The following is a 19,886-nucleotide window of genomic DNA, read 5'->3' as shown; positions in this document are numbered from 1 at the left end:
AAGAGTTTGGGAACACAATTATATTGCTTCATCCACTCCCTCCGATATCTTGATTGTTGTCTGAATATTGACCTGATAGAGTGCTTGCCATGACCCTGCCCCAAGGGTCATAGCATCTTGATTCCTATCCGACTGGCTCAGACGCGATGTGACGGTGGTTACTAGACGACTGTTCGACTTTCCTGGAGCAAATTCCCCACCCCAATTGCTTGGGTTATGTAACCTTTCAGCATCCGTGGAGAGGTTCGACAGAGGATGCTCCTCTTCGGCTTGCTTTTTGCCACGCGAGTTACCACCATAGTATGATCGAGTTTCGAAGACCCAAAGAAATAACGGGCGAAGGGTGGCGAGGCTTCCTGCGGTAATTCCGATTCCGATCTCGATGATGGACCAAAAGTCGATTTGGTAGGTTGCGTCTGCAGGGGTTAGAAAATGTGATGATGGGATAGGAGGTCTGGGTATACTCACATAGAAGGTTGGTGTCATGGTAAGTGTGCAGGTATGGGATTCGGATGATCACGGCGACACTCTCTCTAGAACAGGTTCAGCATCTCTCCTTTTGTCAACCCCTAAATAATCGTGCACGTACAGGGCTCCTAGGCTGAGGACTCCGGCTAATGCAATCTTTGTCCGGCGGTCCATTTGCAGGTGCCAGATCAGAACGGCAGGCATGATCCCGAGAGTCACGTCGGACAGCACAATCAGGAAACTATAGAGATAGCCAACATCCAACAGTATCTGCCGACGTATGCATGTTCCTTCATGATTTCCATTGACATGCGACCAGAAATAAGAGACTGGTTGGCAGCCGGCGAGAAACACAAGCCAGATCATTATCCCAGCGACTATTACAACGCCAGTCACCGCCCACAAAACAATGCGGTGAGCTTTGTGCACAGCTAGTCTGAGTAGGGCAATAGCGATTGATATTTTAGTGATAGCGGCAGACCAACTATAGAGCATTTGACATAACCACCACCACTAATAATGGTGAGTTATATCGGAATGGTTATGGGTTCACTCGCGTGTTGGTAGAAAAGTAAATAGACCTACCAGAAGTGCCTGCTCCATTGTGTTATAATCAGTAAAGTCCTCGTTCTTATGACCAACCCCTCGCTTCGATGCAACCATCCAACATGCATCCAGGGCTATGAACAAAGCCTAATTGAATATCAGCCGCTGTCGTGTTAGTGAGAAGATCAGGAATCCCACCAGTGCGATAACCATCAGAGCGTCATCCCACCCAAAAGCTCGAACCGTATAAATACGAACAAAAGTGCGCAACGCGACCGCCATAATACTAACGCTCATCATTACCGCCGCACAGATAAAGATGGCCAGACTATGGCCGACAAGAGGCATCGAGGAGCCCATGTTGCTAGGGAGTGACTTGGTGATTGACACCCATTGATCGCATGCCGGCTGCTGTGCGAAAATCTGGCAGGTGAGCTCCAGCGCGCTTTTATTTACATCGTCATCCGTGCGGCCCCTCAACTAGACCAATTAATGTGAAGTCTCCTAAGTGGGCAGGCTAGTAGTGCTTGCGCAAACAAAAAGTCGAACATGATCGTCAACGGAAAAAAAGTTGATCTACCTGCGAGGAGCAGACAGACCCATATTTTTTGGAAGAATGACAGGGGGTGAGCCAAGCGGAGCAGATCCCAGAGGGACCCATCCATGTTGCGGATCGATCTGACTCTGACAGGCTCATGCATCTATCCAACTGCAGTCGAATAGCTATGCCCTTGTACTTTGAAGTTGATTCATGAGTCGCCTATAATACCTGTCCCACAGCCTCGGGATTTTTCATTCATCCCCCAATTACTGTGGATAAATAGGAAACAAGGATGAAGCTTTAATTGTCAAAGCTATCCGCGCCTCTTTGAAACGCCCGGCTGAAGTAACGTGTGAGACACGAATCCTTCAGTGGGTGTTTACCGGCCGCCAGCTGAAGCGATCAACGGAAGCTAAGCTACACCGCTCAGGGGTTAAGCATCTAGAGCTTCGACCTATCCACTGAACACTGAATCATGGTCAGGTTTGGCTTGCAAAGAAAGAATCCAATTGGTGAACCTGTCCAGCTCATGATCGTGGCACAATTTGGCTCCCGGGAGTGAAACCTAGCAGACTCAAGCTAGTCCAGCTTACAACGTGGATAGAATGAGAGATAAGTGGACAGGACCAAGCGGGTCTCCCTCTTCCCAGAGCCCCGGCGCAAACGGTTGTTTCAAGTTGATAACTCAAACTCAAAAATTTCCGGAATCGACTTTGCCGTTATTTACCCGGCAGTTAATCTATCCCTTATATCAACCCATTTATGGACATGGAATAGACTGGCCGAGGGGAACTATCTCTCGGTCTTTGATCAATTACAGTGGTGCTCTGCTACAAGTGGCCATTGGAGGGAGACGATGTCTCTTTAAGGAAATATCGATCATCTTCAGCAGAAGTCAATGTCTTACATGGAGTAGATCCACTTGACTGGTGCTTCAGTGATGTCGATAAGCTTAAAGCTGCTACGATTACCAGGCAATAAACCTGGGTCATGAACTTGCAGCAACCCACACTTTCTCCCACAGGAATACAACGTTCTCCCCAGATGCACGGCACAGACTGCCACATATCATGGGGCAGACACTAACTCGGCCCGGAAAGGCATCTCCCGAGTTTGGAGGCCCGGGTGTGACGGAATGGGACAGCTTAAGCCGAAAACCTCTGGTTGCGCAGACAGATCATAGTAACAGGAGCCGAGGCTGGGAATTCAAAGCGTGCATAATCGGGTACATCTTCATTCCATATTTTGAGCATGCAGGTTGGTACTCACGATATCATTGTTTCCCAACCTAATTGCCTGGCTGCCTTCCTGATCAGGAAATCTCCGTAGCGGAATCAACCTTAATCACCTGCGATTGTTGACAGGTCATATTTTCATCCAAATTCATGTCGCAAATTTGGGTCAACTCAGGGCTTGGCGTGTTGTCGAAGAGTAACTTCTCACGTGTCGGTTACCTGCCCAGACAATGTGTGAGATCGTCAATCTCCTCTAGCCAGGAAGCAATCTGGTCATCGACTTGAAATGTACATGTATGATAGCTGTGATATCCTAGTTGTGTAAGTGGAAGGAGAAAAAGGAACTGAGGTGTGGACACGAGACATCTGTTGGCCCCTTTTTCCATCTGGTTGACCGCTTGCCCGTCCAATTATTCTGCCACTAAAACACATTGTTCTCTGCCAACAGTCCCCCAATGCGTGCTTGCCGCAACCCTTGATTAACAATTAAGCCCCCCAAAAAAGGAATGACAAAATAAATGTACAACGTAATAGACGGTCAGTCGCTCACCAATCGATATTAATGAAGGGGAATTATTATTCTGACCACTGAAATATCGCGGAAAATATACCCGAGTGTTGTGGTGCTTAATTCTCCGATTTCACAACGCAAAATTAATTTTGCGACTTAAGGTTCGGTGACTTCTTTGGAATAGGTGGCGTGGCGAGTGCCTGCTCTTAGTTCTGGTATGTTTATTGATTCCTATCGGAGTTACTATATATATATCAGGCGTAAATTGATATTTACTATGTAACTTACATATTTTCTGAAAACCCACTGAGAAAATGCCATAAGGACTATGATTCTAAACCATCAAGATTTAATAAATGAGCAGTGCTTGTTCGAGGTTTCTATAACGGGTGGGTACTTAAGTGAGGGATGGGGTAAAAGTTCTTTGGTAGCGGTTATTATAAGTGCCTATAGCTACTTATGAATGTATGCTTTCACTATGCTCTGCAATATCGTGGACATATATTTCTACTAGACCTGGCAAACACTGTTATTGGTGGCTTGTATCTCCTTTATTCATCGATGAGTAAGCTCTACTCCAGATAAGCGAACCATAAGTATTGCTATATGCTATAACCCGATGTTCAGAATCCTTCCAAGGTTGTCCGAGTATATGTCCGGTGGACATCCGGTGGAACATGTCCACCGGAGCGTATCCGAACATCCTCACCTCCGGATTGCAGAACTCGGAGAATTGATGAGTACCTCCCCAACCAAAGCCCAGTAACAGAGCATAACTATAGTGAATGTTAAATAGTAACTCCCAGGCACATCCATGTAACGACAGTGAACTAGCAAGAGAAGCATTCAAATATCATTGACAATGACAGGTCCCACGCCCACATATTTCACCGCCGGAAGACTCCAGAATAAGACAGCCCTCATTACAGGCGGAGCGTAGGGATTCGGCAAAGCAATTGTGAGCAAATTTATTGCCGAAGGTCCCCGGGTTCTGGTTCTCGATATTATCCAGCCGGCGCTAGGAGAATTTCAAGGTGACGTTTGAAACATCATAACTTATGTTCGCGGAGATGTGACCTCTCCGAGTGGCTGGCGGAAAGCTCTTGAACGGGCTTTATCTGTCTATGGTCACTTGGATGTAGTTGTCAACAATTCCGGTGTGTTACACAACGTACAGCCGTCCATTGAGGTCAGTGACGAGGACTGGGAGCGAGTTTTCCGCATCAACGTGCAGCAAATCCACCTCAGAACCAAGACGATCATTCCTTACTTCTTGCAAGAGAAGAGAGGTGGGCATTTCATAAACGCCTCCAGCGCTAGTGGTGCTCGACTCCGACCCAATCTAGTGTGTTATGGAGCAATCAAAGGCGCAGTTAATACAGTAAGCGATTCATACATCTGCGGCAAGGTTAAGAGAGAAAACGACTAATAGGCATGGTTTGGTTTTCAGGCTACAAGGAGACTTGCCATAGGATGGGCACCGCATAACATTCGCGTGATTGCAGTCTGCCCTTCTGTTGGGGTTACACCCATGATGCCGCTTTTCCTGGGTCATGACTCGAGTGATGAGACACATGTGAAAATGCTCAGCAGCATACCTTTGGGTCGTGTATGCCAACCTAGTGATGTGGTCAACACGGTACCCTTTTTGGCAAGTGACTTATTTTACCGGTGATGGCGGCCGTGGGATCCTACCATCTCCTTGTGCGCACATCGATGCTTTCATAGCGTCAGCAGGAGAGCCATCATGCATGCACTAGAGCTAGGTGTGGCCCGGTTATGAGAAGCTGGCCCACCAGCACCCCTCCGAACGGAAGACTCGAGGAAATCGCTACTTTTAATCTCATATTCTCGCGACTTGAATACTCACAGCGCTTCAGAATCTCTCTTATACACAACAACCCAGTGTCGTGGGAATGATCTCTTATGCATTGAACGAGCTGGTGGATAGACAAGCTATTGCTAGACCAAGTAGCTATGTATGTGCACCAGAGAGGGAGCAGGGCGAGCAGTACCGCAGGGTCTTTTATTCCAGCGGTTCCAAGGAAAGGAAGAACCGAGTGCAATTTGATTAAATTAAATTAGCCATTATACATCTACATGCATGATATTTTCACCCTGCTAACACACATTGAGTTCCGGTTTGCAGGTGGACGTCCAGATACGCTGATTGAAACCGAAATGATGGCCTTCCCCGGGGGCATCCAGTTGCTGACCTGGCAGTAACCCAGCAATAAATAGAATACTCTAGAGCTCCCAGCCCTCTGTGATTCTATTCCAATCCCGGCATTCCCTTGGAGGCCTTGCCAGACCCCAACCTGCCCATCTGGCGGGAGACCAGAAAGCTCGTGGATTGGCCTGGCAGGTGAGGAGAAATCCGATATAATACCTGCGTAACAACACAGACTTAGTAAGAAAAACAAAGTGCCCGACTGCTGTACTCACAAACTTCCCGTGGTAGAATCCCACACAAGGTTCTTAGCTTGTTCAGGGTAAGGTAAGTGTCCCCAGTTGTCAAGCTTACTGTTACAGTACGTCATTGAAAGCGAGCGAACAAAAAGGCATTAGGATGACAAACCTGATATTGTCTTTGAATGCTTGACGCACTGCATCCCGCTCTTGCCGACTCAACCCCCAGAATGGTGCAGAGCCGATATCATTACCCAGTTGGAGTCCTGGTACCACTGCCCACACAACCCAAATGACGAATCCACCGGGAACAAAGCCAGTATTATCCTGCTTGTCTTCTTTGCTGTCCAGCAGACGGGGGGTGATGGTTGATCCCTTCTGGGTCAAAGTGCGTAGGTACACTAGTTCCGGTGGACTAAAGGATTCTGCTTGCTTGGCTCGTATGATAGGAGGCTCAGCTTCCGTTCCTCCAATGGGGATCTGCTTATAATAACGCATATGACCCTGAACAGGCCCATTCGGTCCACGTGCTTCGCAGATCAGACGAGTACAGGCGAAGGAGGGGTCATGTCTGTCCCGCAGATCGTCCTCGTTAAGCTGGAAGCAGTGCTCACTAGCTATCTCGTGGATCACCCACTTGGCTTTCATCAGCTGGATGATTGTACCCGGGGCGACCTCGCTTTGAGCAAACCAGCGCGAACGCATGATGGTGTCAGAAGGAAGCGACAAAGAGATGTCGAAGCAACAGATACTTTGATCAAGAGAAATGCTGAAAGTAATAAAAACGACTATTTGCGGAGAAGATAAATATATTGAGATGGGCTTTGAAGAGAGAGAGGGAGAGACGAACGAGAAAAAGAGAGGTCTAAATATGATGATGGAGGCACGGCCAGCGGTAACCTTATTCCAGCCAATAAAACCTAGCTTTGCTTTGGGTGAATTCTTAGTCATGTGTTACTGGTGTATTAATGTTGGACATTCACTGGACGCAAACACTGCGTCTTACTCTCCGTCTTTATAGATAGTAATTTCCCCTTACAATCCATGATAATTTTCCGATTTTGTGGCCATCGAGTCAATCGGCATATCAGGGTATCCTGGCCTTTGGCCTCAACGGTACTTCTGTAACAATTAATATCATAAAGGAGATCGTTTGAGGTACCCAATAGGAATTCATATGGAAAATCAGCCGTAAGACTGTTTTTCCAGTATAGGATTAAACATGTGCTTTATAACCTGATGTGATTTGAGTGCTGACACTATAACGATCCACAACAAGGCCGTAAAAACCAAGCCTTTCATGGAAGACCCACACCGGTATCTTTAGGATAAACACACGTAGAAGCTTCATGTAAACCTGCGAAATGGAACAGCGCTACCATTTACATATAAAGACTTCAAACACGGTTTTCAAAGCTTGCCAAGATGTCAAACGCGCCCCCTCAGGGGAACCCTCGTCCTGAATGCCCAGGATTTGGTCTTGCAGGCTCTACCAACTCTACAAATTGGGCCCGGACATACAACAAGTAGCGCCATTTATAAGGTATCCTTTACAGGGAAAATGCGCCCTTGGGATAGCTTCGTATCCGACGTTGAGAGCCTCTGCAATGCCTTTCAATGGAAAGGAAATCGTGTCGCGAACACAGACTCGGCACCACTCCCCCATCACCTGTCCCGCGAGCAGATCTCAGTTGGCGATGAGACTGGAGCGCAGGGGCGGTTTAATCAGAACGTGGGACAGGTCATGGGAGGAGTGTTTCTGTCGGAAGGGCTTGACATTAAATTTGGCGACTTCAAAAGTTGCGTTCTTGATGAGGTCTACAGTCGCGTGCCCGACTCAGTTATGCGGAGGGGTGCCGGTTCTCCCCTTGCAGTTGGGGAAATGAAATCTCCATGGGTGTCAAGCCACAGAATAAGAGATACTCTTCTGGCTTATAAAGAGTTCATGTTCAGACGGCTTATTGGTAAATAATAATTAGCTATTACAGGATGGCAATACAGCTAACTCACCGTCTTTCAGGCCAAATCGCTAGATATATGCGTGATTTAAAGCTGAAATATGCATATCTCTCAAACTATGAAGAGGCAATGTTTTTCTGCCACAATGACCCATTGGGTGCCCACCAGACGGAGCTCCTTTACTCTGATGTGATTGACTTCAGTAACAGAGCAGTAACCGGGACATCGGTGACTATCAGGCAGTGCTTCTTCTACGTGGGGGTGTGTGCGGCACAGCAGCCCAACCATACAACTTCAGAGTCAAGGACCACGGGCTGGGTCAAGGATATGGTTATGAAATAATCTGATGATGTATTGTAGAAAGAGCTCGGGTCTCTGGATCAGGAAGAAATATGCCGAGATTCCCCCTTTTTTTTCTTTTCATATTTGCCAAATCTCGAAGAAGGTAATTCACTCCTGACGAGGCGGCACAGGCGACGCATGAGGAGGCGCATCAATGAGAGCCGAAGCCTTGGTCAACCAGACGTCGGCGGCAGTATTGCGGGAAGAGTAACAATCACGGTAGATGAAGTTCATCGGGAACCCGACATCGAACGAAGATGCACTATCAATCTCATCAAGGTCCTCGTCCGAGAGGCTTACACTCAAAGCCTCCACATTCGCTTGGAGATGCTCAATCTTGCGTTGGCCAATGATGGGGAACACGTTAGGTGTCTTGTGCATGACGTAAGCTAGAGCCTGTTCATTATTCTCATTAGTTTTCTTTCATAGCAAGACAAGAATGGAATCGGATACTCACAATAGCATGCAAAGTTGTGTTCTTCCTGTTCGCAACCTTCTCCAACGCATCCGAGACCTTGATATCAGTCTCGCTCAATTCAGCGCCACGTGCGCTGCCAGAGCCGGCGTCGCTCTTACGCGCCTCCGCAGATTTGAATTTGCCTGCCCCGAGCGGTGCCCAGGGAGCAATCGCCATTCCTTGGTCTCTGCACATAGGAATCACCTCTCTCTCAAGGTCTCTGAATCCAGCGTTCCATCTTCCTTGGTACACGGAGAAAGGACGAAGGCCGTGGGCTCGAGCGTAGTCGTTTGCCTTGACGACAACCCAGGCGGGGGTGTCGGAGACACCGAGGTAGAGAACCTTGCCCGATGCGACCAGGTTGTTAAGTCCGTGCATGACCTCTTCCACGGAGGAAGTAAAGTCCCACCAGTGTAGATAGAGGAGGTCAATGTAGTCAGTCTGGAGCTTTTTGAGACTGTGCTCGACAGAGACCCGCATGCTCTTCATGGAGTTGCCGACGAAGTTGGATTGGAGAGGCTCGGTGTCGCGGTGGGCGGTGCGGAAGCCTGTTGTGTATTTGGTTGCGATGCTAATAATATCAGTTCCTTGTTCAAAGTAAGGTATGAAAAGATACTGCTACATACACCATCTGGTCGCGGTTCCCGCGAGCAGCCATCCACTCTCCGATCCATTTCTCGGATTCTTCGAACTGATAGTTGTTGGCCCTTTAGTGGAAATGATCAGCATCTTACAGCGATGTAGTTGTAGTAGTGACATACGTGTCGATGAAGTTGCCTCCGAGTCTGTAAAATTCATCTAGCAGGGCAAAGGACTGCTCCTTGTTGCATTCTCCCATGAATTCCTTCCTGGAAACCGGCAAAAGCCTGGTTAGTTGACCAGTCACACAAAGATAGTACAGATGTCATACCATGAGTCTCCAAAGTTCATAGCTCCCAGACACAATGGGGAGACCTTGACACCAGCAGAGGGTGCCAATACACGGTGGTAGCCGAGACGGCTCGCGGGCTTGGGGGCGGGGGCGAAGAGAGACATAATGATAGTTGATGAGCGGATAACGACGTTTGTGCTTTCGGTGATGTCTGAGGAAGACGTGGTCTATATATGTTTTCGGAATTGGCGGCGATAGACTTAAACTCCGATTACCTCCAGGCCCGAAGTTGTAGGAGGCATGGGGATACGGGTGATCATGACGCGGAGTCTCCACCAAATGCCGCTTTTGGTGGACCGGAGCTTGATGTCATCGGGTATACCATCGAACTCATATCCCCGATCCATTGACTGTGAACAATGTGTAGTCAATGAAAAATCAACTTGGACTCGCAGTCAGATCAATGCATCCGAGCACCAGGGTAGACGATTCAGTTGACTTTGGGAATACGAAGCTCCTTCATGTGCCTCGGGTGTCATCCGATGTGGCATCACACTTGTATCCCCGTTAATTCCGTGAGGGGGAATAAGTGCTGACCGACCCACAGCGGGGAGATCCACCCATCTAAAGCTGCGAGTTGCTGCTGACACTTACTTGTAATTGGCCTCACCAGAAACCTTCAGCAAGGTATGCTACATGGTTGGTGGTATCTCGCCGACCTACTGTGTTACAGGAGGCCCAGCCGTGACCCGAGCGGAAGCGACGGAAGGTAATCTTCTAGGGTCCCCTTGTTGTCCGGATCGGAAGACCAGCAACAAAGACGAGACGTGACATAATTGATGGTTGAATCTGCAAAGCTCCTGTAAAGGAAAGATTGTGATCACAAGTGTTATATTTGAGATAGTGGAGGTAAGCCCCTGGGCTTACATCTGGGTTAAGATACACACACTACAATCTCGAGGATCCTTCTTTTAGGGCCAGCCATTGACTGCCAGTTGGGATCCCAGTGCAAGTCGTTTAATAGGGAAGTAAAACGCAGAATATGCACGACCATATGGAGCATTCCCGCCACCTCACTGTCAGTCGACTTACTGATGCGGTTTACGTGCTTCTCTCGTTTCGCGTTATTCCCGAGCTGGATGGGAACAAGGATCGAGGGGGTTTCCACTTCGCAGGTGCGACCGGGGGGTCGGGTACTATCAGAAAGAAATATATACTGTGGGGAAATTTCTGACATCTTCGCCCGATACTAGCCTGTGGTTTCTTGCATCGAACTTCCACAATCTCATGTATGCAATTGACCCAAATCGCCGAGTCCACTCGGAAAGGACGGCATTACTCCTGGGTGTGACACACTAGACTATCGGAATCATCTATTGGACTGCAGACTCAGGCTACCAGGCGACAAAGAGACAGTCCCAGAACTGTGCTGGACTACTGGGGCTTCAATAGCCCAACACCTTGGCAACCCGAGGAAACAGTTGAAGCGCATTCTGGTGGTTGATGCGCGCCATCTCGGCATCAGTGAATTCGCCGTTGCCCTGAATGGCAGGGAGCGCGGCCTCGCTCTGTGGAAGGGGAACATACGGGTCTGAGACATCATTAGACTCCTTATCGATGGGATGCAAAACTGCAGGAAAACTAAGGTGACTCACAATCTGTTCCAGTCAGAATCTGGTTCACCCCAATGAAGCTTTTCATGGCAGCGAGTTGAATTGCTGAGGTGGCAGAGGCCGTGTCAAAGTAATAACCTGCAAGCTCCGCCAGGGACCTGGTCATATTTAGAGACCCCAGCAACGACATGGACGCCATTCCAACAATACGGCTGGCCAGATAGGGCATTGCGCCCCCGCCATGGGCAAATATCATCTTGAAATCGGGGGTCTTAGCGCGCTGGCCAGTCAACAACAAATTCTCCATCGCCCGCACGCTGTCAAACGGGTACTCCGTCAAAGGGAACGGGTAGCCCAAGCTCACGGACTGACATCCCGGAGCTGCTGGATGAACAAACACGGTGGCCTGTCGCTCATTCAAAATTGAAAATACGGGACTGAGAGTCGAGTCGCCAAGGTAGGTACCGTTGGCGTTAGTATACATGCCCACACCGGGGAACTTGAGCGTATCGAGGCAAAACTAATAGATCTATTAGCCAGGATTGTACTAATGTCGAGCAATCAACCTACCTTCAGTTCAGCGACCGATTCTTCCACATGCGGAAGGGGCAACAGGCAAAGCGCCCCCAGTCGAGTCGGGTGAGCCTGGGTGTAATTATGCATGGCAAGATTGACGGTGCGGGCGAGTGCATGTGCCTCCTTAGGATCATTGAGGAAGTAGACCCCGGGAGCATTCACGCTGATGGTCGAAAAGTTGATGCCCAAGGTGTCCATCGTGGCCAGGTGTGATTCCAGCGTCCAGTTGGGCACCGGGAAATCGTCAGTATACAGCGTTCCATTTTTCACAGGGTAGCCAGCAGCAATCAGGGCCTCTCTCCAAACCGGAGGAATGACATGAGAGTGAACATCGATCCGGTAGCCTGTGCTGATGTTGTTCGCCCGAAGGTTATGCCCGGCGACCACCCATGCCGACAACACGCCAAGTAACAGAGATCTGATGCCCAGCATGAAGGGCAGAAGTAATGACAGAGATATGAAAACGAATATTTGATAAAGGAAAGACCGTCTACGATGTCAGGGGATCTTAAAGGACGGATAGCCCGGAATCTCGGACGAAGTTTAGTTCCCGGATGGAACTTTGTGCCCTACGCTAGGCTGCCAAGTCAACCGGTTGCCGACTATCAAGAAGCCAATCGGCCGCCGGCCTTGTTAGCGGTTTGACACATATTGGATCGGGCGTTAATCGGCTGATCTCGCCAGTGACATCGACCAATGCTTAAACAACGTTGGCCTGCTATAGGCATGGGTCCTGCCTAGGCCCTCAAACGGACATCCCGATCCCGAACCTATCTGTTGAGCTTTCATGACGGAATACGCTAGTTAAGTAGCGTTGATTACATTTCTTTGGGCATTGGCCAAGAAGACGAGTATTATGGTGGTAATGAGCCATCGGGTATCCCTGTCGCCAAGGGCCTTAGGGCAGCTTCTACTTGATGTTTAGTGGGATCAGACAGTCATGCCCCTTTTTCGGCCGCGCGCAGTGTGTGCCCAGCGATAAAGTCTCGTTCTCATCTCACGATGAGCCCATTTGTGCTGGGCTCTACGGCCTTACCATGCAGCAAAGCTTTCCAGCACGCTCAGAGGCAAGTGCTTGAAGCTTGTGCACCGTGCTATACTGATTGCTGGCTTAGAGTGAGGACCGTGGGCCCTTGATTGTCATCATCAATGGTACCGTGACGGGTTGTCAGCGGCCGTCGTTGTCCTGCGATTCGTATGCCGAGCTGCGATTGTAAAACGGCTAGACTTGGATGACTGGACAATGATGCTCGCCACGGTCACGGCCATTTTGAATGTTGCCATTGCAGGTCTTGGTATGTACATATAGTTCAGATAGCAGTATTGAAACTGATGCCGGATATCCTGCTAGGGGTCAAATATGGTACAGGGAAACATGATGACATTCTTCCGAAGGCCGATGCGTTGCCAGCAGCCAAGGTGCGTCCGCTTGCTCACATCTGTTTTCACCCCTCCCAATGACAGCCAACGGCGTGATTGCCTGTAGATTCGCTACGTCACTCACATAATATACACCCTCATTACTGGCCTGATCAAGACGTCAATCTGCCTATTATACCTGCGCCTCTTCCCGAATCTTCGCAACATCACTCTAGGCACCATCGCTTTCATCGCCGCCATGAGCATCGCCATTATCCTTGCCACCATCTTCCAATGCTCTCCGGTGGATGCGGTTTACGATCCCCAAAAATACGACCACTATAAGTGTTTCGCATCTATTCCATTTTGGTATACTACTGCCGCCTTATCACTGGTGACGGATCTGTGGATCTTAGCTTTACCAATTCGGACTATTTTAGGAGCGTTTGTACATCAGAGAGACGGTTAATGGCCTGAGAGTGCCGTACGGCACATACTCACGAGATTAGGCTTACAAATCGGGCCAATGAAGCGCACGGTAGTCATCGGGCTATTATCTTTGGGGATGTTGTAAGAGTGCCACCGGACCAAGTTATGAAACATATACGACTAACAGGTTGCCACGAAGTGCTTGCATTGCCAGCATTGTTCGAATGGTGTACATCATCAAGCTTTACGAGAGCACCGATCCAAGCTGGAGCACATTCAGCGTGTCCGTGTCGTCAGGCATCGAAGTAGCTATCTCTATCATTGCCGCTAGTTTGCCGAGCACCAAGCCAGTCATCGATCTGATATTCCCAAGCCTGTTCTCTACCACCGCCAAGTCCCATACAACTAGCGGAAGATTGTATCCCATTCAGGCCTCAGGCCGCAGTCATCGCCACCATGATGAGATCTCACTTGTGCATTTGACTATGGAATGTGATTCCGGGAAGGATAACTCTACGACCGCACTGTCTCATGGTTAATACAATGAGATCGACACCTATTAATGTTTCAGTCCCCCCGATACCTGATGAACAACGATTCCAGGCTGTTGCGATATATATTATAGAAGAACGTAAACTAGTACATACAATCACGGGGTGTGGGAAACAGGGCTTCCCGTCCGTTCAGCCGTACTTAAGCCACACGCTGGGAGGTTAGTAGTTCGGTAAATAATTACTAGCAAATCTTTCATATTATATATTGATATTCACCTATTTTTTGTAATTAAATACATTCAATATACTTACTTTCTTTTCATTTCTTTTTGGTTTCCTTTACCTGAACACTGATTCTCTCTACCCCAACTCTATAGAGTTATATCTAGATATATCCCGAGTATTCTGTACTACTAAGCAATTATATATTCTCGCATATTGTTTTTCTATTATGTATTCCTATTGATATCTTATTATTTCTAGTATAATCCAGAAGAATCTTTACTGCTAACTATATGAACTTAAATGTAGATTATATCAGTAGTAATGCATGTAATAATAATTATTCATTTAATGATATTATAGTATTATCTGGTTTTTTCATATTCTGAGACTTAACAAGAAGCCACGCTGGCACCGGTAATTCTACCAGACCATCCCCTATACCATCTCAGAGTTCCAAGTTATTACAGTAGTGATTGTTATTACTTTCCATATAGGTATACAGAGGCGTACTCTTTCAACCCCCAATAACATGACTCAACAAACCTAATTCGGAGATATAGTAAATTAATGATCTAGTAAAGGCATAGTAAGAATACCCCAGTTTTGCACCTATGTATATAAACTACTAGGTCAGGAACCAGGGCCTAGACAATTCTACTAGAAGGCTTGTTCCAAAACAAGCACAATAAGGAGCGTTAGCAATCTGTCAACGTTGCTCTTCCATTACTCACGTGCCCCAGTACTGACGGTATACATTGCCCTGCTTTTGCATTTATGGTCAGGATTGTAGGAAGGGCCTTGTCAATGAGTTTTGTTTCGTGATCAGTACTCGGTACCAAATATCGCAGTCTGTATTTGGCATCGGGCATTCCTGGCTAACCCCTTACAGCCTACGCTTGTCCAGATATTCGATCAGACGATATAGCATATTGAAGTGTTATTGAGCTTTTGAGAGGTATCTGAGCTCTGGACACCCATAGCATCTGAGTTTCTTGTATTGTCACTCAAACGATCGCCAATCAGTCGAAGTCCACGACAACCTTACCAAAGTGGCTTCCCTTCTGAAAATAATCAAATGCCTCCTTAAGTTCATAGAACTTGAATGAACGACCATCAATATGTGGCTTAAGGTAGCTTACTTCAATGGCAGCATTCATATCCTCTTGAAGCTGTCGACTGCCAACCAAAATTCTTCGAACGGTCGCTAGCACGGAGCTATGAGAGGTGCCCGCCCCCGCTTCAGATCCTCCTCTTCGTCCGATGGTTGCGATACATCCATCGTTAGCAACTGCTTGGGAAGATTGAGCGTTGAGCCATAGTATTGGCAATCTCGACCACAAAATCAGCTCCTCTCTTTCGGTGCGATTGGCGTTTGGCAGTCTGGCCCCATTCGCTATCCTCGGCATAATTTATTATCACATCTGCGCCTAATTCTCGCAGCTTTGCACCCTTCTCCACACTGCTAGTTGTCGAGAAGACTTGTGCGCCACCGAGCTTGGCGAACTGGAGAGCAAATATGCTAACACCGCCGCTGCCTTGCGTGAGAACCACATCACCCGGCTTCAACTTTCGCGGACCACCATAAAGGGCATTCCACGCTGTGAGTGCAGCCCAAGGTAGAGTTGCAGCTTCAAGGTAAGACAAGGTGGATGGAATCTCCACGCAACCATGCTCATTGAAGACAGCGTACTCGCGAAATACCCCGTCATAGGTTCCGCCCAGCTGATTCTGAATGTCTGAATCCTTCACAGAACCATAGAGGTGTGTCAAATGAAAGATAGGTGAAAGCCGTTGTCCAGTAGTAAATCTGGTCACCTTTGGGCCAACTTCGACAATCTCACCCGCAGCATCAGAGCTTTGTCACCAGTCAGTACTCACTTAATCACAACCAAAATAGTACAAAGCCTGAGTACTCACCCAGGAATTACTCCCTCCTTAGTTTTGACATAATATTGTCCCTGCCGTTCAATGTTATTTCGTTGCTTCGATTCTCGAAATACCCAACAAATTGAAAGCATGATACGATCTCACATTTGCAATCATGATGTCTCTGAAGTTGAGTGAAGCTGCGTGGAACTTTACCAGAACCTCGTGGTCACTTGGCTCGGGAATAGGAACATCTTGGAGCTGGAGGGAATCCGTCCCGCAAGTTCCGCTCAGCACCCACTGCTTCATTGTCGGTTGACCGTTAGATCAATTCATCATAGGGAACAGCGGAAGTGAACGATTTAAAATTAAATTCGAATTTGTTTTCGTTCTATTAGCTTGGATATCGGTTCTCCTTGTAAAGTCAAATTAGCACATTGAGACAAACGCAAATCGAACTGCTTTATAGTTAACTGTTTGGGAGGGGATTTGTAATATGAATACCCCCCACCCCCCCTCATGGCGGGAAGGTTCCCTATACAGTATCCCGACGGAAGCCTTACCTGGATTGTAGCTTCCGTCTCTACAGGCAACAACCATATGCCACCATCAATTACATCGAGTCTGTTGCTATAGAATATGTTGGAACTAACCTCAGTGATTATTCAATAGCCATAGACATGCAACCCTGAAGACTTGTATTTTAACTGCTTCTCTGAGTTATCCACATAGGAATTAGTCAAGCATTTCCTCCAACTTCAATATTGACCTAAAATGTTGTTACAACAGAATATATGAACAATCACCCTATGTTATCAGGTATCAATATCTCTAGTTATTTTGTAAGTGGCTAGGAGACTGCATTTGCGAGGTTTGAGGAGTGAAAATGATCGGCCCTATGGCGACACTGTATTTACCCAAAGAATATGCTTGTGGCAGCTGGCAGAAGGATAGTTTGGGTGAATTTTGATTTTTCTACAATATATAGCAGCATGGACCCTCGCGAGAAGGTATGTTGCGATTAAGAAACCGAACTCCTCGAGACTTTTGAAAATCTTCTGGTTTGCATAACTTCCTTTAACTCAACCCTGATAATAGTAGCCGACAAAATGACGCACCAGAGTGACGACAAGTGACAGAGCCTTTCACCCAACACAATGTACTACTAAGCCACATGCCACTAGCACGAGCAAACTGAACTGGCACAATGTAAAAAAATGTAAAGGTAATTACGCAGACACAACGATCGTAAACATGATAGCAAATCATATCTTCTCTATGGTGATACCTGAATGTCGGAGATGGCCTTTGGCGCTATCTTGTTTAGCACCTGCTTCACACACGCACTGCTGAAGGAACGCATGAAACCCTGAGTCGGAATTCTTTTCATATACTGACCAAGCTTTCTTTATATATACCTTCATCTCAGCAATGAGTTCCTTGATAGAGTTAAAATCAGGCAAATACAATAGAAAATACAGCAACTTGACGACTGCCTCAATATATAGGATCGCATTTATGCAAACTTACCTTCGGTGATAAGGTTTGATCACGTGTATGAGCTTACTCGTACTGCTAGATCTCTTCCAACAAAATTATGCGCTTTTTGGTGCTGTGCTTTGACATTATTGCACTTCCGCTGGAAACGGCATGTACATATGCCCACCATTAAGGAACCTGTACATATGCCCACCATTAAGGAACCCACTCGATCATGGTTTCAATTCCTCGAATGCTTGTGAGAATTTTGATTGACTCGCCGATACAATCGTCTAATATGTTGAAACGTACGACTACTTCCTCATTTTGCGACAGGCGTGGAGCATACAAACATCTATGGGATTATTCCGTCATAGGTAGACAAAAATGCGAATCTGATTTGAAGATTTGTGACAGTGACCAGTGAATCATTGACAATTACCGAGGTGTAGCTCGTCAGCCATACCATATTGACTTTCTTTTTCTACGTCTAAGTAGTAGTAGACTTTTTTGCTTCCGAATTACGTTCATAGGGTGACTTCGGCCCAGTGGTAGAGCGTGTCCGCAATAGACATCCAGGAGATAAAGAGAAGTTTGCTATGTGTGTCTTGGTGGAAAGTATGAGAGAAAGGACGAAAATCTCTTCGGCAAGATATTATTTACATAGCATGCACTAGCCCTAGCGGTAATGTAGTCTACCAAGAAGATCAACCTTGAGATAGTCAGCAAGCACAACACCCTCGATGTTAGGGTTCATTATTCAGCCGTGCCATAATCTTTGGCTCATCTGGGCGCCCCTCGTCAATGTATTCACGTGTTTCGCCTGCAAAGCCCGCTTTCTCGGCGTAGCCGTGGCCAGGTGAGACGAGAGATCCTGGTAGTGTGAGCTGGTGAGGCTCTGTGTAACATTCTGAGATGGGCATATCATACCATTCAACACTCCGAAGTAATAGTTCATATCGATTGGTTTGCCTTGCGTCCAAATGTTATCAACCTTGAGTGCCTTGTAGTGGCAATACGTTTACTCTTCGACCTTTCATCCTTAATACGATGGCCTAGAGACTTATACATTATGCTGAAGTATTGAAGGGATCGCTGTGTGGATATCTTGAGTCTCCCGATGAGTATCACAACTCATGCGGATTAGTACTTCAGCCCTGCCAGTTATTTATCAGTGAGATCAAGTCTGAATGCAGGATACATTCTCTTCTCAATCAGGAATAAGTACATACGACCATAGGGTGTGGAAAACAGGGCTTCCCGTCCGCTCAGCCGTACTTAAGCCACACGCCGGGAGGTTAGTAGTTGGGTGGGTGACCACCAGCGAATCCCTTCTGTTGTATGTACCCTTTATCTCTTTTGTTTTTTGTCTTTTTCTTGCGCTAATCGGGGCCCTGTTAGTAATTCTCTCTCCCCACCCATTGAAGCTTTCGCGATCTTGATGGTACTGGCCCTCGGCAAGTGTCGCAGAGCGTTGTCTCTATAGTGAAGGCGGCGATGGACCCTTGAGACTTGTTATCAGTGGTACAGTAACACGAACTCAAAGTTGCCATGGCTGTCTCGACATTCGTGTCATGGGCTGGAATGGGGATGCCTGCGGGATTATGCCTGCGACGGTGCAGCAGTGATATCACATCAAGCACAGAAGAATCAGCGCTTCCATACAACATAGTCTAGGTCTTTAGTTGTCTCAACCTTGTATAGATAGCCGATATTATTCTCGGGCTACTAGAATATAGCTCACAATACCGGGGGTCATCAGTTATTTCGTTTCCTACTTTCTTGGTTCTGAGCTGTCTGCTTTCCTTCGTCTTGTATGATGACCGGTTTGTGCTTCGTGAGACCAGTGTTCAAGTTTGTACCAACATCGGACAACTCTCAGCGACAATTCTTTCCGGATGTTTGAGATCATGTCAGCCTATCTAGTACAGCACGTAGGACGTAGATTCCGAAAATGGAGTTGAGATTTACCAATGTGTGCATGCAGGCTTAGGATCTTTGATAAATGCGAGACCGGCTTTTGTTGTAGTGCTATCCCGGCCTATTCAAAAAAATTACAGTATCTATCCAATCGTGCATGAGGCACTTTGACCGAAATGTGCGGCTATCCAAGTAGATGGAAGTCCTATGTTTTCATGGTGACTCTTCCATGAATGGAGGTTCAAGGAAGGAAAGGCATGCAAGACCTAATTCGGGCGGTAAGTACGAGACCCTTCGGCTCTGTGTCCTGGAGAATCTTCCGAACAACACAATCAAGCATTGAAGATTGCTGAACTCCAGGAACAGACAGGAAATTACACTACATTCTGGTCTGGAAACTTGATGTAACCCACCCCGACCACTAGTATTTGACAAAGAAGGACTTGGGTCAACCTCCCAATAAAATACTATCCGTGAATTGACATTGTACATACGACCATAGGGTGTGGAAAATAGGGCTTCCCGTCCGCTCAGCCGTACTCAAGCCACACGCCGGGAGGTTAGTAGTTGGGTGGGTGACCACCAG

General features: G+C 47.3%; 9 protein-coding genes across 9 annotated transcripts; 3 read left to right on the top strand and 6 right to left on the bottom strand.

The window, feature by feature from the left end:
* Positions 1–18: 18 nt before the first annotated feature.
* Positions 19–1,374, bottom strand: BO87DRAFT_306420 (pectinesterase precursor; the record flags this gene model as incomplete). The annotated part of the gene is made up of 5 exons (XM_025619361.1): positions 19–416; positions 469–533; positions 590–981; positions 1,054–1,161; positions 1,213–1,374. The coding sequence occupies 5 exons, from the start codon at positions 1,372–1,374 to the stop codon at positions 19–21; spliced, it is 1,125 nt and encodes a 374-aa protein (XP_025480580.1).
* A 2,978-nt stretch (positions 1,375–4,352) lies between these two features.
* On the top strand, positions 4,353–4,976 carry BO87DRAFT_434663 (NAD(P)-binding protein; the record flags this gene model as incomplete). The annotated part of the gene is made up of 2 exons (XM_025627720.1): positions 4,353–4,682; positions 4,752–4,976. Coding segments are annotated over 2 exons (555 nt in total), but the record flags the coding sequence as incomplete, so codon positions are not given.
* Positions 4,977–5,391: 415 nt separating this feature from the next.
* BO87DRAFT_357286 (uncharacterized protein) lies at positions 5,392–6,525 on the bottom strand. Its single transcript, XM_025621406.1, has 3 exons — positions 5,880–6,525; positions 5,747–5,824; positions 5,392–5,690 (listed from the first exon to the last, which is right to left on the bottom strand). The coding sequence occupies exons 1-3, from the start codon at positions 6,413–6,415 to the stop codon at positions 5,549–5,551; spliced, it is 756 nt and encodes a 251-aa protein (XP_025480578.1). The 5' UTR covers positions 6,416–6,525; the 3' UTR covers positions 5,392–5,548.
* Positions 6,526–7,148: 623 nt separating this feature from the next.
* Positions 7,149–8,011, top strand: BO87DRAFT_306775 (uncharacterized protein; the record flags this gene model as incomplete). The annotated part of the gene is made up of 2 exons (XM_025619371.1): positions 7,149–7,657; positions 7,744–8,011. Coding segments are annotated over 2 exons (777 nt in total), but the record flags the coding sequence as incomplete, so codon positions are not given.
* Positions 8,012–8,119: 108 nt separating this feature from the next.
* BO87DRAFT_357285 (aldo/keto reductase) lies at positions 8,120–9,503 on the bottom strand (the record flags this gene model as incomplete). Its single annotated transcript, XM_025621405.1, has 5 exons — positions 8,120–8,407; positions 8,469–9,039; positions 9,095–9,175; positions 9,230–9,316; positions 9,379–9,503. 5 exons carry the CDS (start codon positions 9,501–9,503, stop codon positions 8,120–8,122), a joined length of 1,152 nt encoding a protein of 383 aa, XP_025480576.1.
* Positions 9,504–10,784: 1,281 nt separating this feature from the next.
* Positions 10,785–11,960, bottom strand: BO87DRAFT_306964 (amidohydrolase family protein; the record flags this gene model as incomplete). The annotated part of the gene is made up of 3 exons (XM_025619383.1): positions 10,785–10,930; positions 10,995–11,472; positions 11,523–11,960. The coding sequence occupies 3 exons, from the start codon at positions 11,958–11,960 to the stop codon at positions 10,785–10,787; spliced, it is 1,062 nt and encodes a 353-aa protein (XP_025480575.1).
* Positions 11,961–12,565: 605 nt separating this feature from the next.
* BO87DRAFT_396275 (uncharacterized protein) lies at positions 12,566–13,855 on the top strand (the record flags this gene model as incomplete). Its single annotated transcript, XM_025625238.1, has 7 exons — positions 12,566–12,583; position 12,644; positions 12,701–12,823; positions 12,880–12,947; positions 13,015–13,331; positions 13,392–13,457; positions 13,516–13,855. The coding sequence occupies 7 exons, from the start codon at positions 12,566–12,568 to the stop codon at positions 13,853–13,855; spliced, it is 933 nt and encodes a 310-aa protein (XP_025480574.1).
* Positions 13,856–15,048: 1,193 nt separating this feature from the next.
* BO87DRAFT_458379 (zinc-dependent alcohol dehydrogenase family protein) lies at positions 15,049–16,210 on the bottom strand (the record flags this gene model as incomplete). The annotated part of the gene is made up of 3 exons (XM_025628872.1): positions 15,049–15,890; positions 15,953–15,993; positions 16,067–16,210. The coding sequence occupies 3 exons, from the start codon at positions 16,208–16,210 to the stop codon at positions 15,317–15,319; spliced, it is 759 nt and encodes a 252-aa protein (XP_025480573.1). The 3' UTR covers positions 15,049–15,316.
* A 2,483-nt stretch (positions 16,211–18,693) lies between these two features.
* Positions 18,694–19,119, bottom strand: BO87DRAFT_36989 (uncharacterized protein). Its single transcript, XM_025622006.1, has one exon. It carries the CDS (start codon positions 19,048–19,050, stop codon positions 18,778–18,780), a length of 273 nt encoding a protein of 90 aa, XP_025480572.1. The 5' UTR covers positions 19,051–19,119; the 3' UTR covers positions 18,694–18,777.
* Positions 19,120–19,886: the final 767 nt, after the last annotated feature.

The sequence above is a fragment of the Aspergillus neoniger genome (assembly GCF_003184625.1).
Source record: "Aspergillus neoniger CBS 115656 unplaced genomic scaffold BO87scaffold_13, whole genome shotgun sequence".
NCBI classification, from domain to species: Eukaryota; Fungi; Ascomycota; class Eurotiomycetes; order Eurotiales; family Aspergillaceae; genus Aspergillus; species Aspergillus neoniger.
This window is presented reverse-complemented; position numbering and strand designations above follow the sequence as displayed.